Genomic DNA, 16,458 nt, shown 5'->3' with positions numbered 1-16,458 from the left:
TCCACCACAGTGTACCTTTCGACCAACTCTACCAGCAGTTGCAGGGTCTCCATGGCTTACCCAGCACTGTAGGTCATCTGGCAGGGACCGCAGGTACCAGTCCATCACCACCCGTTACACCATTTGTGTGCCTGACAACTTTTCTGGCTGCAGACATTTTTTAACCAGCTGTATCAGTTCGGGCATCTGGGACCTGGGTGGTCAGTCAGGTTTGTACCGCCAGCGATGCACCCTCTGAGGCTCTGAGCCCGGATGGCTGTGGTCACTCTAAGGCGGACCAGGATCTCTGCCTTCAGATGCTCAGTCGCTGAGGTGCTCAGTTGGGAGGTCAAAATAGGCCTTTTGCAGGTCAACGATGAGGGAAGGGGAGATAATACCAGCCCATTGGTCATTGGGCCATCCCTCTCGCTCCGCTATCCTCTCAAAGGTAGTGAGAAAGGCCTCTACGTCATTGCTGGGTGTCAGTTTTTGTAAGAAATGGCTGGCCCTCATAGACACTTGGTTGCCAGCGGCGACGACTGCTTGCTCTCGTCCCTCAACCAGCCGCTGTACTGCCTCCTGCAAGGCAGCCACCTGTGCTTGAATGGACTCTTGTTGGGCAGTAAACTGGGTGGCTAGCAACCGTGTGCTTTCCTGCTGTGCAGCTAGACCCTGTGCCAGGGCCTGCTGCTGGTGAGCCATCGCTTCCTCATGATGATGGTTTGCCTCTGCTGAAGCTTGCTGCTGGGTCACAGTGGCTTTTGTCAAAGCCTTGATGACCTCCTCCATGCCATTGCCTGCTGCTTGCAGTGCCTGAGCTGACTTCACCCAAGACATGCCATAGGCACACTGTCTATTTAAATGTCAGTTTTTAGTTTTAAGCGTTTTTTTGCGGCTGCAAATGCACTTTGCCCCGCATTCTCCACCAATTGTAAACTTTGGGGACTATAGCTCCACGGGACCAAGTGTATAAACAGTTTAACCTAAAACAAAAAGGCTTTTATTTGCAAGCAAATGAAAATAAGGCTTCCTTCAGCATACAGAAAAAATATAAAGTAAAGTCCGCTAAAATTCAGCACAAAGAAAATTCAAGAAAACACATACAGTTTGTGGATGGGTTATCACCCCAGGGTTTTTAAGAGTCCTTAAGAATCTTTAGTAGCCTCCAACAGGTTCACAGCTCACCAAGACAGGTGTAATCACCTACTCCTCCCCACCACCACCTCTAGCACTACTTCCTGTCTTATGAGTCGTTTACTGGAGGCCTTAAACCCCCTGTGTGCTGAATCCCTGTGGTCAGGGGTGGAGGCTCTTTCCCACCCAAATATCACTTCAGAGCCTCCAAAATTCCAGGCCCCAAACAACTCTCTATTAAGACAGAAAGGACTGCGAGCCAGTCCTCTCCCGATTGATTCTACTGCCGAGAATTCCTCACCCATTCTGGGTGACCCCCTGAACACTACCACAACTCCCTTAAAGGGACCACAACCCAAACACTGGTGCTATATAGCACCGTCCAGGACCCAACCTTCCGTCCTTTACACCATGAACATGGATTTTATGGAGGCTTTACTTGTCCCACCTCACAAAAGTAAATTGTTTCATGGATGATTATTAATTGTATAAAATATTTATTTTATTGATGTTTGTAGGTTTTTAAATCACTTGTTTTGACTCAAAAAAACCTCAGCAATATCTACTTCCTGTGTCATCTTGATGTCCTCCTTGGAAGGTTCTTCTGAAGATCGGGGGGAAATCAGACTACACTTCTAGAGTGACTCAACCAGCAGTGACACCCCCTCCTTCTCTCTCCTAGTGGGACCCAACCGGCAGTGACACCCCCTCCTCCTCTCTCCTAGAGGGACCCAACCAGCAGTGACAACCCCTCCTTCTCTCTCCTAGAGGGACCCAACCACCAGTGACACCCCCTCCTTCTCTCTCTTAGAGGGACCCAACCACCAGTGACACTCCCTCCTTCTCTCTCCTAGAGGGACCCAACCAGCAGTGACACCCCCTCATTCTCTCTCCTAGAGGAACCCAACCAGCACCGGCACCCCCTCCTTCTCTCTACCTAAGGGACCCAACCACCAGTGACACCCCATCCTCTCTCCCAGAGAGACCCAACCAGCAGTGACACCCCCTCCTTCTCTCTCCTAGAGGGACTCAACCAGCAGTGATACCCCCTCCTTCTCTCTCCTAGAGGGACCCAACCAGCAGACACCCCTCCTTCTCTCTCCTAGAGGGACCCAACCAGCAGTGACACCCCCTCCTCTCTCCTAGAGGGACCCAACCGGCAGTGACACCCCCTCCTTCTCTCTCCTAGAGGGACCCAACCAGCAGCTACACCCCCTCCTCCTCTCTCCTAGAGTGACCCAACCAGCAGTGACACCCCCTCTTTCTCTCTCCTAGAGGGACCCAACCAGCAGTGACACCCTCTCCTTCTCTCTCCTAGAGGGACCCAACCAGCAGTGACACCCTCTCCTTCTCTCTTCTAGCAGAGTAATCCAGACAGAACTGTGAAGTCTTTAGTGATCTCTGGTTTCCTTATAAAGTGTTTCTTCCATGATAAAGATCAGAGGAGTGCTCAGCCACGTGTTTTCTGAGGTGTATATCAAGGTGAGCTTCTTCCCAGTGTGAGATCTCTGATGTACGGCAAAATATGACCCACATAGAAGACATTTCCCACACTCAGGACACAAATACAATTCAAGGGTTGTGTGGGTTCTCTGATGTTTGGTAAGACAAGACTTCCATGAAAAACATTTCCCACACTCAGAGCAGAAAAATGGTTTTCCCCTCAAGTGAGATCTCCGATGGTTGATAGGTTCTGATTTCCGTGGCCAACATTTCCCTCACTACGGGCAGGTAAACAGTCTTTTTCCGCCTGTGGGATGCCTGATGTTCGGTAAGATTGCCCTTTCGTGAAAAACATTTCCCACATTGAGGACAGGGATACGGCTTCTCACCTGTGTGCATTCTCTGATGTGCTTGAAGATAGACCAACCGTGCAAAACATTTCCCGCACTCAGAGCAGGAATATGGTTTCTCACCTGTGTGCAATTTCTGATGTTTGTAAAGGTCAGACTTCTGTGCAAAACATTTCCCGCACTCAGAGCATGAATGTGGCTTCTCACCCGTGTGCGATCTCTGATGTCTGCAAAGGGTGTAACTATCCGAAAAACATTTCCCACACTCAGGGCAGGAAAACGGCTTCTCACCCGTGTGTGATCTGTAATGTATTTCCAGTTTTGCTTTACGAAGAAAACATTTCCCGCACTCAGGACAGGAATGAGACTTCTTTCCTGTGTGAGAACTCTGATGTCTGACAAGTTCTGATTTATGACGAAGAAATTTATCGCACTTAGAACAGGAATGAACAGAGAAAATTTGCTCAGAGCTAAAACTTTGCCCACATTGAAGACAGGAAAGTTTATTTTCTCCTTGAATTCCGACACCATCCCCCACAGTACGAGGTTGCTCAGAGTCGGAGGGACTCCATGGTCTATCCACACTGTGAAGTCCTCCATCCATAGTGGAGCTCATTGTCTTTTCTCCTCCACAATCTCCTGTGATGTCCTCATCTTCCATTTTACAACCTGGAGATAAAGTGAGACGATCCTTTGAGGGTTTCTCCATGGCGTGTCCTGGAAAAATAGAAAAACATCATCAATAAATATGAGAGGGTTAGTTCACTTCCATCAAGATTCCATCTGGATCAGGGAGATATGAGTGAGGAGATGTTCTCTGTGGAGGTCCCAACCAGCTGGGACTCTTCCCCCCATCAAAGAACCTTTGGTCCTCCTCCCAGATCACTTCTACATTTACACAGCCTTGTTAGAAGAGCAGGAACCAATGGGGACTGGGAGGGGCGTGCTCTTTACACAACTACAAGCCTAGGCACCGGATCATGTGATCTCTGATAAGCAAGAGGGTCAATGTTCAGACATGAAGACCCTTTACCCTTTAAGTGTTTCAGTTTCTGTTACTCCATAATTGTCATCCTAACAAAACTGGTAATAGAGTTTTATTATAACATTTAACTTGAAGTCTGCTGAAAGAAGAGGGACCGACCTAAGAAATGCTCAATCTGTGTTATCATATCTGTGCTACTGTAACTAGGAGTGACACACAACCTAATACTGCCAGCTGAACCCCAGGATGGGTATCAGTACAGGGAGGGGACCATTATCAACCTATTATTGGCTGACATCACTCAGATCCCACCCTTCTATGGACCAATCAGTGAGCAGTAACAGAGCAGAGAGAAGAGAAGAATATATTATGGGTCACCTGTGCTGATCTCTGTTGGAGTGTCCTCCTCTATGAATGTCCTCGTCATTCCAGCCTCCTCCGTATATTGCTGATCATCCCTCACATACGTCTCTTCTACGTCACGCTCAGTCTTTATGATCATCAGATCTTCACCCTAAACCAACAGAATGGCAGAAAATAACATCTGTAACATAGAAGTATTTATGATGTGAGATCACATAGAAAATATCATCTTGTAGAGTACACACATCATCTCCACATGTCAGAGTGTTCAATCACTTTATGTTCCCGACCCTCAACTCCACCTACCTGATGATGGTGGGGGATGGTGTGACCTTCCTGTGTGGAATCCCGAGGACGGGGACATCTCTCTGGTGGGTTACTCCTAAGTGGCTCTATTATAATGTCCTTGTAGAGACCATTATGTCCATCAAAAAGCTCCTTTATTACTCCATACTCCTCATCTTCCTCTTTATACTCTTCTTTAACCACGATATTATAATCCCTGAGGTTTCCACTCTGAATATATAATATTTATTGTAAGAACAAACATGCTTCTGTATAAATCATAACTACCAATAATTGTTCCTCACCTGGTCATGTTTTGTATAGCTGTGATCTTCCTGTGTGGAATCCCCGGAATACAGAGGACGGGGACATCTCTCTGCTGGGATTTTGTATCTGGACATGTTGTCCTGGTACAGATCTTTGTCTTTTATAAATTCCTCCATCCCCCCATCCTTATCATCCTCCTCCTTTATCTCTTTTTTAACATCAACTTTAGGATCTCTCAGGTTTCCGCTCTGAATATAGAATAAAATCGACATCAATGGTAACAATGCAGATAATGTACAGATCCTAATGATACTATCAGTGATTGTTCCTCATCTACCTGATGATGGTGGGGGATGGTGTGACCTTCCTGTGTGGAATCCCGGGAATACAGAGGACGGGGACATCTCTCTGGTGGGTTCCCATTACTGGATCCATCTGTAGGAAACACACACACTGACTGAATACATTGTTTCTATGTGTTTATCAGATGATGGGGGATCTAGGTGGAGCCTCCGTACTGCTCTCTCCTTTACAATAAAGTCTCCTCTTACCCGGTGATGTGAGGGGCGGCTGATTCTCCATCATGACGTCCTTGTAGAGATCCTTGTGTCCTTCTAAATACTCCCACTCCTCCATGGAGAAATAGACAGTGACATCCTGACACCTTATAGGAACCTGACACACACAATGATACAGTCACCATCCAGACACACCCCTTGTCTGTTACTGGATAATGTCCCAGAATTCCCAGAATCCTCCTCACCTCTCCTGTCAGCAGCTCCATCATCTTCTTGGTGACTTCTAGAATCTTCTCCATGTTGTGTCTCTCAGGTTTTAGGGAGTCACGTGGAGGCACTGTGATGGTCGTAGAATCACCTGACTTCACAAGAGGAAATCTCTGTATTGGAGAACCAATAGGAATATCATGTTAGACTCCCAGAATCCTCCTCACCCCTCCGGTCAGGTCTGTGTTTTATTAATAGAGATAAGAGTGATGTCATGTGACCTCCCAGAATCCTCCTCACCTCTCCGGTCAGCAGGTAGATGATCTCCAGGGTGAGGTTTAGTATCTTCTCAGTCATGTGACTCCCGTCCTCCTCCATTCTCATTCTTGCCGTCATCTATGAAGGTCTCCCTGTAGACAGATAACATTGATTACAGAGAACTATCTGGATTGGTGTTGGTTGCACAATAATAGGATGAGGATATCAGGGGGTAATATGAAGGTCAGTATGTATGGCCCGGCCCCCAGTGAGAACATATTTTATCTGGACTGTTTAGTATTTTCTATGATTCTTGTGGTCCAGGAGACTTTTACCCTTTTGCCTCCCGAGTCATAAATTCCATGTTCTATGCTGGGTGTGTTTTGTTTCTGGACTTGTTCTGTTTTGTTTTAGACCTGCAGACAAGGTCCCATAGATAGGATGTTCTGTCTTCTAGAATGGTTATGCTCGGAGGCATTGTTGTTGTGAGGTCAGAATTGAGTAGGGGTGCAACAGATCAAAAAACTCACGGATCGGATCGATCCTCGGATCAGGAGTCACGGATCGGATCATTTTCGGATCAGCAAAAAAAAAAGGGTCAGTTTTCATCGGTCCAAATTATATATATATATATATATATATATATATATATATATATATATATATATACACACACACACACATTTTATAGTCATTGTCAGAACTGGGGGGGAAATAACATGCAGTAGTAAATAATCTTGCTGTAAAAACATCAAGATTGTACTTTTAACAAGTCCTGTCCAAACAGCCTCACCTGCTTCCTCTTTAATCCACCCCTGTGAATTGCTATTGTGCTCTTTTTTTTCCCCCTCCTCTCACACCAGTGCTTCACTGCTAACATTCCCTCTCCAAGTGTGCTTGCCAGAGCCCAGTGCACAGCGTGACACGCCTCCCCGGGGAGGCGTGTGACGCTGGGCTCTGGCAAGCAGACTGGGTGGAGCAAGATGGCCGCCGCTCCGGAGCTAGGCCGAATCCAGGGACTTTCCTAGGCCGCGGATCGCGGGGTGTGCCGATCCGAACGGGGTGACCTGTTCGGATCACGGATTGGTGACGATCCGTTGCACCCCTAGAATTGAGTTAGTGTCATGTCATAGGATTCTCTGACTCTGGATGGAAGTGACATTGGGGGGAGGAGCTGTGAGGTCAGTGTGACGTCATAGAACGTGCAGACTCTGGATGAACGGGCATTTGGAGGAGGAGCTTTGGGGGACCATGCATGAGACTCTTGGATAACCAAATTATTGTTCTTGGAAGCGTTCCACCTCTCCTAATAAAGGAATAGTCAAATGTTTTGTTATCAAAGAGAGGAGGGTTCTGAGGGCATCCTTAATTTTAAAGGGGGCTTCCAAATTTCTGATGAGCTCCCCTGCCCGTAGACCCCCACAAGCACTGGGCCTTTGCATCCCCATGTTCAGGGCACATGGCCTGGTATGGTTCACAGGGGAGCATGCTTTGATTAAGGATCTGCTATTGATTATTAAGGAGACTATAGCTGAATTAAAGGGGCAGGCTTAATTAACAAGCGGTGTAATAGGAGTCATTTTTAGGTTCTTACTACGTAGGAGAATTAGAGAACGGGTGGGTGTTTCAGATCTGACAGGTTTGGCTCCCATAAATTTCAAGGAGGTCCCCAGCATCCAAACGTATTTAAATCTAGTCAAACCCCTCTCAAACCGGAACCCAGGGCAGATTGGTTAATTCCGAGTCCTCAAAAAGTTGTTTTTTTCCACTCCTGAAATTTCGGGTTCTTCCCTCTCATCTCTCCTTTCGCTAGGGTCTTTATCTGCTCTATTTCTCGTTACTCTTTTCTAAATATTAAATTTCTGTACGTATTAATGAACAACAGTTGCTATATGACGTAGCAGTGCTCACATGACGGGGGGTTACTGGGCATTAATATAAAATAAGATCTTATTACCTCCTCTCTTGCCACTTCCAGCAATGTCTCCTCTCTACTTCCTCCCGACTCACCTCTCACCCGGAACTTCCTATTTATTCCTGACATCACTTCCTGTCTTCCATAGAGACTTCCTGTCTGGGTTGAAGTGAGATCACCATCTTGTGGAGCTCAGAGGACCTGAACATCTCGTAGTGTGAACACGGCCTTGTGCTGTGTGTGTATGGACTGTATATCCTTATAGATGGGGTCATCTACACTCCCACCACAGGGGAAAGAGCATTTGTGAGGTCAGGCACTGATGTCGGACAGGAAGGCCTGGCATGCAGTCTCCTCTCTCAAATTAATCACAAAGGTTGGGGTCAGGCCAGTCAAGTTCCTCCACCCCAAACTCGCTCATCCATGTCTTTATGGACCTTGCTTTGTATACTGGTACGCAGTTGGAACAGGAAGGGATCATCCCCAAACTGAAATTGTCTTGGTATGCTGACTCCTTAGGAGTTCCCGTAACTGGAACTAAGGGGGCAAGCTGAACCGTCTTTACGTCTAGAGGAAAAGAGATTTCATCTCCAAATACGGAAACGTTTCTTCACAGTAAGAGCTGTGAAAATGTGGAATAGACGCCCTCCAGGAGGTGGTTCTGGCCAGCTCAGTAGATTGTACATAATATAACTGGGTACTGACATTTATAGGTAAAGTTGATCGAGGGAAAATACAGTACGATTGATTCTCGGGGGATCAGGAAGGATTTTTTTTCCCCTGCTGTATCAATTTGGATCATGCTCTGCTGGAGTTTTTGCCTTCCTCTGGATCAACTGTGGGTATCGAATTGGGTATATGGGATTGTACGATATTTTTTATAAAAATGTTTTTTTATAGTTGAACTAGATATACTTGTGTCTTTTTTCAATCTGACAAACTATGTAACCCCCGAAAAACAACCCCACAATCTAATCATCCCTCCATCAACTAGTTTGGATCAGTGCACAAAGCAAGATCCACAAAGACATGGGGGTAGATTCAGGTAGCTGCGCTTTATGTTACGGCGGCGCAGCGTATTGTATTTACGCTACGCCGATGCAACTTACATGAGCAAGTGCAGTATTCACAAAGCACTTGCTCCGTAAGTTGCGGCGGCGTAGAGTAAATGGGGACGGCGTAAGCCCGCGTAATTCAAGTGTGGAAGGGGGGGCGTGTTTTATGCTAATATGTGATGACCTGACGTGATTTACGAACGGCGCATGCGCCGTACGTGTACATATCCCAGTGTGCATTGCTTCAAATGACGTCGCAAGGACGTCATTGGTTTCGAAGTGAACGTAAATTACGTCCAGCCCTATTCGCGAACGACTTACGCAAACGACGTAACAAAATTCAAATTTTGAAGTGGGAACGACGTCCATACTTAACATTCGCTGCGCCTCCTAATAGCAGGAGCAACGTTACGCCGAAAACTACTTACGCAAACGACGTAAAAAACTACCGCCGGGCGCACGTACGTTTGTGAATTGGCGTAACTAGGTAATTTGCATAATCTACGCCGAAAACGACCGGAGCGCCACCTAGCGGCCAGCGTGAGAATGCACCCTAAGATACGACAGCGTAATAGACTTATGCCAGTCGTATCTTAGGCTAATGTCGGCGTATCTAGCTTTCTGAATACAGAAAGAAGATACGCCGTCGCAGATTTGAATTTACGCGGCGTATCTATAGATACGCCGGCGTAAATTCTCTCTGAATCTAGCCCATGGATGAGCAAGTTTGGGGTGGATTAACTTGACTGTCCTGACCTCAACCCGATAGAACACCTTTGGGATGAATTAGAGCGGAGACAGAGACTGAGATGCCAGTAGAGTTCATGAACATGTAAAGGCAGGTGTCCCAATACTTTTGGTAATATAGTGTATATGAGACAAATAGACAGGAACATTTTTAGATTATAAAGGTTTTATTGGTAAAGTTATTGTAACGGAATGGCCCGTGACAACCAGAGACTTTTGAAGGATGAGGGATACTCCTGTGCCAGCGTCACTAATAACTCTTGTGTCTAGGGTCATCCTGTGTACCTTTTGGGCATAGGTTGACTGAGAAATATTAATTAGAAATTACATGAGATGGGATATTACTGTTAATTCATGTATTGAGTCAGGAAATAAGGGACATATGTTGATTTGTTTTAGCAGGGACAGTAATCCACAATACATTCCTTAAAGCGGAGCTCCACCCTAAAGTGGAACTTGTGCTGATCGGAACCCTCCCCCCGTCCGGTGTCACATTTGACACCTTTCAGGGGGGAGGGGGGTGCAGATACCTGTCTAAAGACAGGTATTTGCACCCACTTCCGGCCCAGCATTCACGGGCAAAAGACGGGCATTGAATCACATCCCGTTACCCCCCCCGTTGTGTGCTGGGAACACTCGGCTCCCAGCACACAGCGGGAGCCAATCGGCGGGCGCAGCGCGACTCGCGCATGAGCCGTAGGGAACCAGGCAGTGAAGCCGGAGCGCTTCACTTCCTGGTTCCCTCACAGTGGATGGCGGAGGGGGGCAGCAGAGTGACGAGCGATCGCTCGTCCTTTGCTGTGGACGGCGCTGGACTCCAGGACAGGTAAGTGTCCTAATATTAAAAGTCAGCAGCTGCAGTATTTGTAGCTGCTGGCTTTTAATATTTTTTTTGGCCGCTTTAGCCTAGGTTCACACTGCTGCGAATTCAAAATTGCGGTAAAATGCGCGATTTTACCGCGATTTCGGCCGCAATTTAATGTAAATCGTGGCCCGAAATCGCAAAAAGTAGTACAGGAACTACTTTTTGAAATCGCAGATGCGGCGTCGCACTGATTAGGACAGTGCCATTGCCGACAATTGCCGCCGATTTGAGATGCGATTTGACATGTCAAATCGTTCCAAATCGTACCCAGTGTGAACCAGGGCTCAATGTCTGCAAAGAACTAATATTGTGACTCTACCGGTCAATAATGAGTCTGCTCCAAGACCTTTTATTAAGTATGCTAATACTGTTTTATGTGTGGAATGTGACTTCTCAGCTGTAGTAATTAGGTCATGTTAAATCGGTGCCCAAAACGTCTGACATGGAAATGTGTATTCTGCAGGTGAATCACTTATTGTCGGAGACGGAATGTCTGGGGAATAATTAGCTCAACGGGATGTCATTGTCTAAGAGAGTGTGTATTGAAGTGATGTGTGGGTGGAGAGTACTTTGTTCCTTTGATTACTGTAATATGTTGTACTGCATATAAGACTGAGAGTTACCATTAAAACATGCTACTGAAGAGGGTTTGTGGTCTTAAAAAGTCTAACCATGAACATGGCTTTACTTGTCCCACCTCACAAAAGTAAATTGTTTCATGAATGATTATTAAATTGTATGAAATATTTATTTTATTGACGTTTGTAGGTTTTTAGATCACTTGTTTTGACTCAATAAAACCTCAGCAATATCTACTTCCTGTGTCATCTTGATGTCCTTGAAAGGTTCTTCTGAAGATCGGAGGAGATCAGACTACACTTCTAGAGGGAACCAACCAGCAGTGACCCCCCTTACTTCTCTCTCCTAGAGGGACCCAACCGGCAGTGACACCCCCTCCTTCTCTCTCCTATAGAGACCCAATCAGCAGTGACACCCCCTTCTTCTCTCTCCTAGAGGGATCCAACCAGCAGTGACACCCCCTCCTTCTCTCTCCTAGAGGGACCCAACCAGCAGCGACACCCCCTCCTTCTCTCTCCTAGAGGGACCCAACCAGCAGTGACACCCCCTCCTTCTCTCTCCTAGAGGGACCCAACCAGCAGTGACACCCCCTCCTTCTCTCTCCTAGAGGGACCCGACCAGCAGTGACACCCCCTCCTTCTCTCTCCTAGAGGGACCCAACCAGCAGTGACACCCCCTCCTTCTCTCTCCTAGAGGGACCCAACCGGCAGTGACACCCCCTTCTTCTCTCTCCTAGAGGGACCCAACCGGCAGTGACACCCCTCCTCCTCTCTCCTAGAGGGACCCAAACAGCAGTGACACCCTATCCTTCTCTCTCCTAGAGGGACCCAACCAGCAGTGACACCCCCTCCTTCTCTCTCCTAGTAGAGGAAGCCAGACAGAACTTTGAAGTCTTTAGTGATCTCCGATTTCCTTATAAAGTGTTTCTTCCATGATAAAGATCAGAGGAGCGCTCAGCCACGTGTTTTCTGAGGTGTATATCAAGGTGTGCTTCTTCCCAGTGTGAGATCTCTGATGTACGGCAACATATGATCCATATACTGTAGAAGACATTTCCCGAATTCAGGACACCAATACCACTCAAGGGTTGTGCGGGTTCTCTGATGTTTGGTAAGACAAGACTTCCATGAAAAACATTTCCCACACTGAAAAAAAATGTTTTTCCCTTCGAGTGAGATTTCCGATGGTTGATAGGTTCTAATTTCCTTGGCCAACATTTTCATCACTAGGTAGGTAAACAGTCTCTTTCTGCCTGATGTTTGGTAAGCTTGCCCTTTCGTGAAAAACATTTCCCACATTGAGGACAGGGATACGGCTTCTCACCCGTGTGCATTCTCTGATGTGATTGAAGATAGCCCAACCGTGCAAAACATTTCCCGCACTCAGAGCAGGAATATGGTTTCTCACCCGTATGCAATCTCTGATGTCTGCAAAGGCTGGAATTATCTGAAAAACATTTCCCGCACTCAGGGCAGGAAAACGGCTTCTCACCCGTGTGTGATCTGTAATGTGTGTCCAGTTTTGCTTTACGAACAAAACATTTCCCGCATTCAGAGCAGGAAAACGGCTTCTCACCCGTGTGTGATCTGTAATGTGTGTCAAGATTTGTTTTACGAAGAAAACATTTCCCGCACTCAGGGCAGGAATGTGACTTCTTTCCTGTGTGAGACCTCTGATGTCTGATGAGTTCTGATTTATGAAGAAAAAATGTATCGCACTCAGAACAAGAATGAAGCCCCTCACCCATGTGTGATCTCTCATGAATAGAGAAAATTTGCTCAGAGATAAAACTTTCCCCACATTGAAGACAGGAAAATGTCTTCTCCCCCTGAATTCCGGCTCCATCCCCCACAGTACAAGGTTGCTCAGAGTCAGAGGGACTCCATGGTCTATCCACACTGTGAAGTCCTCCATCCATAGTGGAGCTCATTGTCTTTTCTCCTCCACAATCTCCTGTGATGTCCTCATCTTCCATTTTACAACCTGGAGATAAAGTGAGACGATCCTTTGAAGGTTTCTCCATGGCGTGTCCTGGAAAAATAGAAAAACATCATCAATATATCTGTGAGGGTAAGTTCACTTCCATCAAGATTCCATCTGGATCAGGTAGATATGAGTGAGGAGATGTTCTCTGTGGATGTCCGTATCGGCTGATATCACTCAGCTCCCGCCCTACTCTGGACCAATCAGTGAGCAGTAACAGAGCAGAGATAAGAGAAGAATATATTATGGGTCACCTGTGCTTGTAGTAGTGTCCTTCTCTATGAATGTCCTCGTCATTCCAGCCTCCTCCGTATATTGCTGATCATCCCTCACATACATCTCTTCTTCTTCACCCTCAACTTTCGTGTTCATCAGATCTTCACCCTAAACCAACAGAATGGCAGAAAATAACATCTGTAACATAGAAGTATTTATGATGTGAGATCACATAGAAAATATCATCTTGTAGAGTCCACACATCATCTCCACATGTCAGAGTGTTCAATCACTTTATGTTCCCGACCCTCAACTCCACCTACCTGATGATGGTGGGGGATGGTGTGACTTTCCTGTGTGGAATCCCGGGAATACAGAGGACGGGGACATCTCTCTGGTGGGTTCCTGGTATTAGGTGGCTCCATCATATCCTTGTGTCCTTCTGAAAAGTCCTCCATCACTCCATACTCACCATCCTCCTCTTTATACTCTTCTTTAACATCAATATTACTATCTCCGTGGTTTCCACTCTGATTATATAAAAAAACATTCATTGTAACAAACATGCTGTGTATAAATCATAACTACCAATAATTGTTCCTCATCTACCTGATGATGGTGGGGGATGGTGTGACCTTCCTGTGTGGAATCCCGGGAATACAGAGGACATGTCTCTGGTGGGTTACTTCTAGGTGGCTCTATTTTAATGTCCTTACAGAGATCATTATGTCCTTCAAAAAGTTCCTTACTCCTCACTTCATACTCCTCATCCTCCTCTTTATACTCTTCTTTAACAGCAATGTTATAATCCCCGAGGTTTCCACTCTGAATATATAATAAAATATTTATTGTAACAACAAACACGCTTGTGGATAAATCATAACTACCAATAATTGTTTCTCGTCTACCTGATCATGTTTTGTATAGTTGTGATCTTCCTGTGCGGAATCCCGGGAATACAGAGGACGGGGACATCTCTCTGGTGGGTTCCTGTAACTGGATGACTCCACCATGGTGTTCTGGTACAGATCTTTTTCTTTTAGAAACTCCTCCAACACCCCATCCTCATCATCTTCTTTTTTCTCTTTTTTAACCTCAACTTTAGGATCTCTCAGGTTTCCACTCTGAATATAGAATAAAAATGACATCAATGGTAACAATGCAGATAATGTACAGATCCTAATGATACTATCAGTGATTGTTCCTAATCTACCTGATGATGGTGGGGGACGGTGTGACCTTCCTGTGTGGAATCCCGGGAATACAAAGGACGGGGACATCTCTCTGGTGGGTAACTAATATATGGTAGCTCCATAATATCCTTGTGTCCTTCTGAAAGCTTCTTCGTCACTCCATACTCCTCATCCTCCTCTTTATACTCTTCTTTAACAACAATATTATCATCCCCGAGAATTTCACTCTAAATATAAATTATTCATTGTAACAAACACATTTGTGTATAAATCACAACTACCAGTGATTGTTCCTCATCATCTACCTGATGATGGTGGGGGATGGTGTGACCTTCCTGTGTGGAATCCCGGGAATACAGAGGACGGGGACATCTCTCTGGTGGGTTCCCATTACTGGATCCATCTGTAGGAAACACACACACTGACTGAATACATTGTTTCTATGTGTTTATCAGATGATGGGGGATCTAGGTGGAGCCTCCGTACTGCTCTCTCCTTTACAATAAAGTCTCCTCTTACCCGGTGATGTGAGGGGCGGCTGATTGTCCATCATGACGTCCTTGTAGAGATCCTTGTGTCCTTCTAAATACTCCCACTCCTCCATGGAGAAATAGACAGTGACATCCTGACACCTTATAGGAACCTGACACACACAATGATACAGTCACCATCCAGACACACCCCTTGTCTGTTACTGGATAATGTCCCAGAATTCCCGGCACCGCTCACCTCTCCTGTCAGCAGCTCCATCATCTTCTTGGTGACTTCTAGAATCTTCTCCATGTTGTGTCTCTCGGGTTTTAGGGAGTCACATGGAGGCACTGTGATGGTCATATGATCACCTGACTTCACAAGAGGAAATCTCTGTATTGGAGAGCCAATAGGAATATCATGTTAAAATCCCAGAATCCTCCTCACCTCTCCGGTCAGGTCTGTGTATTATTAATAGAGATGAGAGTGATGTCATGTGACCTCCCAGAATCCTCCTCACCTCTCCGGTCAGGTCTGTGTTTTATTAATATAGATAAGAGTGATGTCATGTGACCTCCCAGAATCCTCCTCACCTCTCCGGTCAGCAGGTAGATGATCTCCAGGGTAAGGTTTAGTATCTTCTCAGTCATGTGACTCCGGTCCTCCTCCATCCTCATTGGTGCCGTCTTCTATGAAGGTCTCCCTGTAGACGGATAACATTGATAACAGAGAACTATCTGGATTGGTATTGGTTGTACAATAATAGGGTGAGGATATCAGGAGGTAATATGAAGGTCAGTATGTATGAAAGAACTATGGCCCCCAGTGAGAACACATTTTATCTGGACTGTTTAATATTTTCTACGATTCTTGGGGTCCAGGCGACTTTTACCCTTTTGCCCCCTGGATCATAAATTAAATGTTCTATGCTAGGTGTGTTTTGTTTTAGACCTGCAGACAAGGTACCATAGATAGGATCTTCTGAGGCATTGTTGTGGAGATCAGAATTGAGTTAGTGTGATGTCATGGGATTCTCTGACTCTGGGTGTAGGGACATTGGGAGGAGGAGCTGTGAGGTCAGTGTGATGTCATAGAGCGTGCTGACTCTGGATGGAGGGACATTTGGAGGAGGAGCTTTAGGGTTCCATTTATGAGACTCCTGGGTAACCAAATTATTGTTCCTGGAAGCGTTCCACCTCTCCTAATAAAGGAATTGTCAAATGTTTGGGTATCATAGAGAGGAGGGTTCTGAGGGCGCCCTTATTTTTAAAAGAAGCTTCCAAATTCCGTTGAGCTCCCCTGCCCTTAGACCCCCACAAGTACTGGGCCTTTGCATCCCCATGTTCAGGGCATATGACCTGGTATGGTTCACAGGGGAGGGGAGCATGCTCATCCTTTTTCCTGGCCTGCCAGGCTGTATGCTTGGATTAGGGGTCTGCTATTCATTATTATGGAGACTCCCACACTTTTTTTTTATATTGCGTGGGGATCCCCCTGAAAATCTATAGCAGAATCGAATGGTCAGGCGCCATTAACAAGTGGCATAATAGTAGTCATTTTCGGGTTCTTACTATGTAGGAGGATTAGAGAACGGATGGGTGTTTTAGATTTGTCAGGTTCGGCTCCCATAAATTTCAAGGAGGTC

At 46.1% G+C, this 16,458-nt stretch overlaps 1 protein-coding gene and 1 long non-coding RNA gene across 2 annotated transcripts in view; both read right to left on the bottom strand.

Annotated features, from left to right (window-relative positions):
• Positions 1-14,682, bottom strand: part of LOC120909605 (zinc finger protein 585A-like) — a 167,801-nt gene extending 153,119 nt beyond the window's left edge. Inside the window, exons 1-2 of the mRNA XM_040321359.1 lie at positions 14,648-14,682; positions 13,207-13,317 (exon numbers count right to left, since the gene is read on the bottom strand). Of these exons, the coding sequence (XP_040177293.1) occupies positions 13,207-13,305 (99 nt within the window). The 5' untranslated portion in view covers positions 13,306-13,317; positions 14,648-14,682. The remainder of the gene's footprint in view (positions 1-13,206; positions 13,318-14,647) is intronic.
• Positions 5,688-7,785, bottom strand: LOC120909682. Its single transcript, XR_005741343.1, has 3 exons — positions 7,747-7,785; positions 5,832-5,941; positions 5,688-5,704 (listed from the first exon to the last, which is right to left on the bottom strand). It is a non-coding gene; the product is annotated as an uncharacterized LOC120909682 (long non-coding RNA).
• Positions 14,683-16,458: the final 1,776 nt, after the last annotated feature.

This window comes from Rana temporaria, chromosome 8 (assembly GCF_905171775.1).
Source record: "Rana temporaria chromosome 8, aRanTem1.1, whole genome shotgun sequence".
Taxonomy (NCBI): Eukaryota; Metazoa; Chordata; class Amphibia; order Anura; family Ranidae; genus Rana; species Rana temporaria.
Note: the sequence above shows the minus strand (reverse complement) of the source record. Positions and strands in the feature narration are given on the sequence as shown.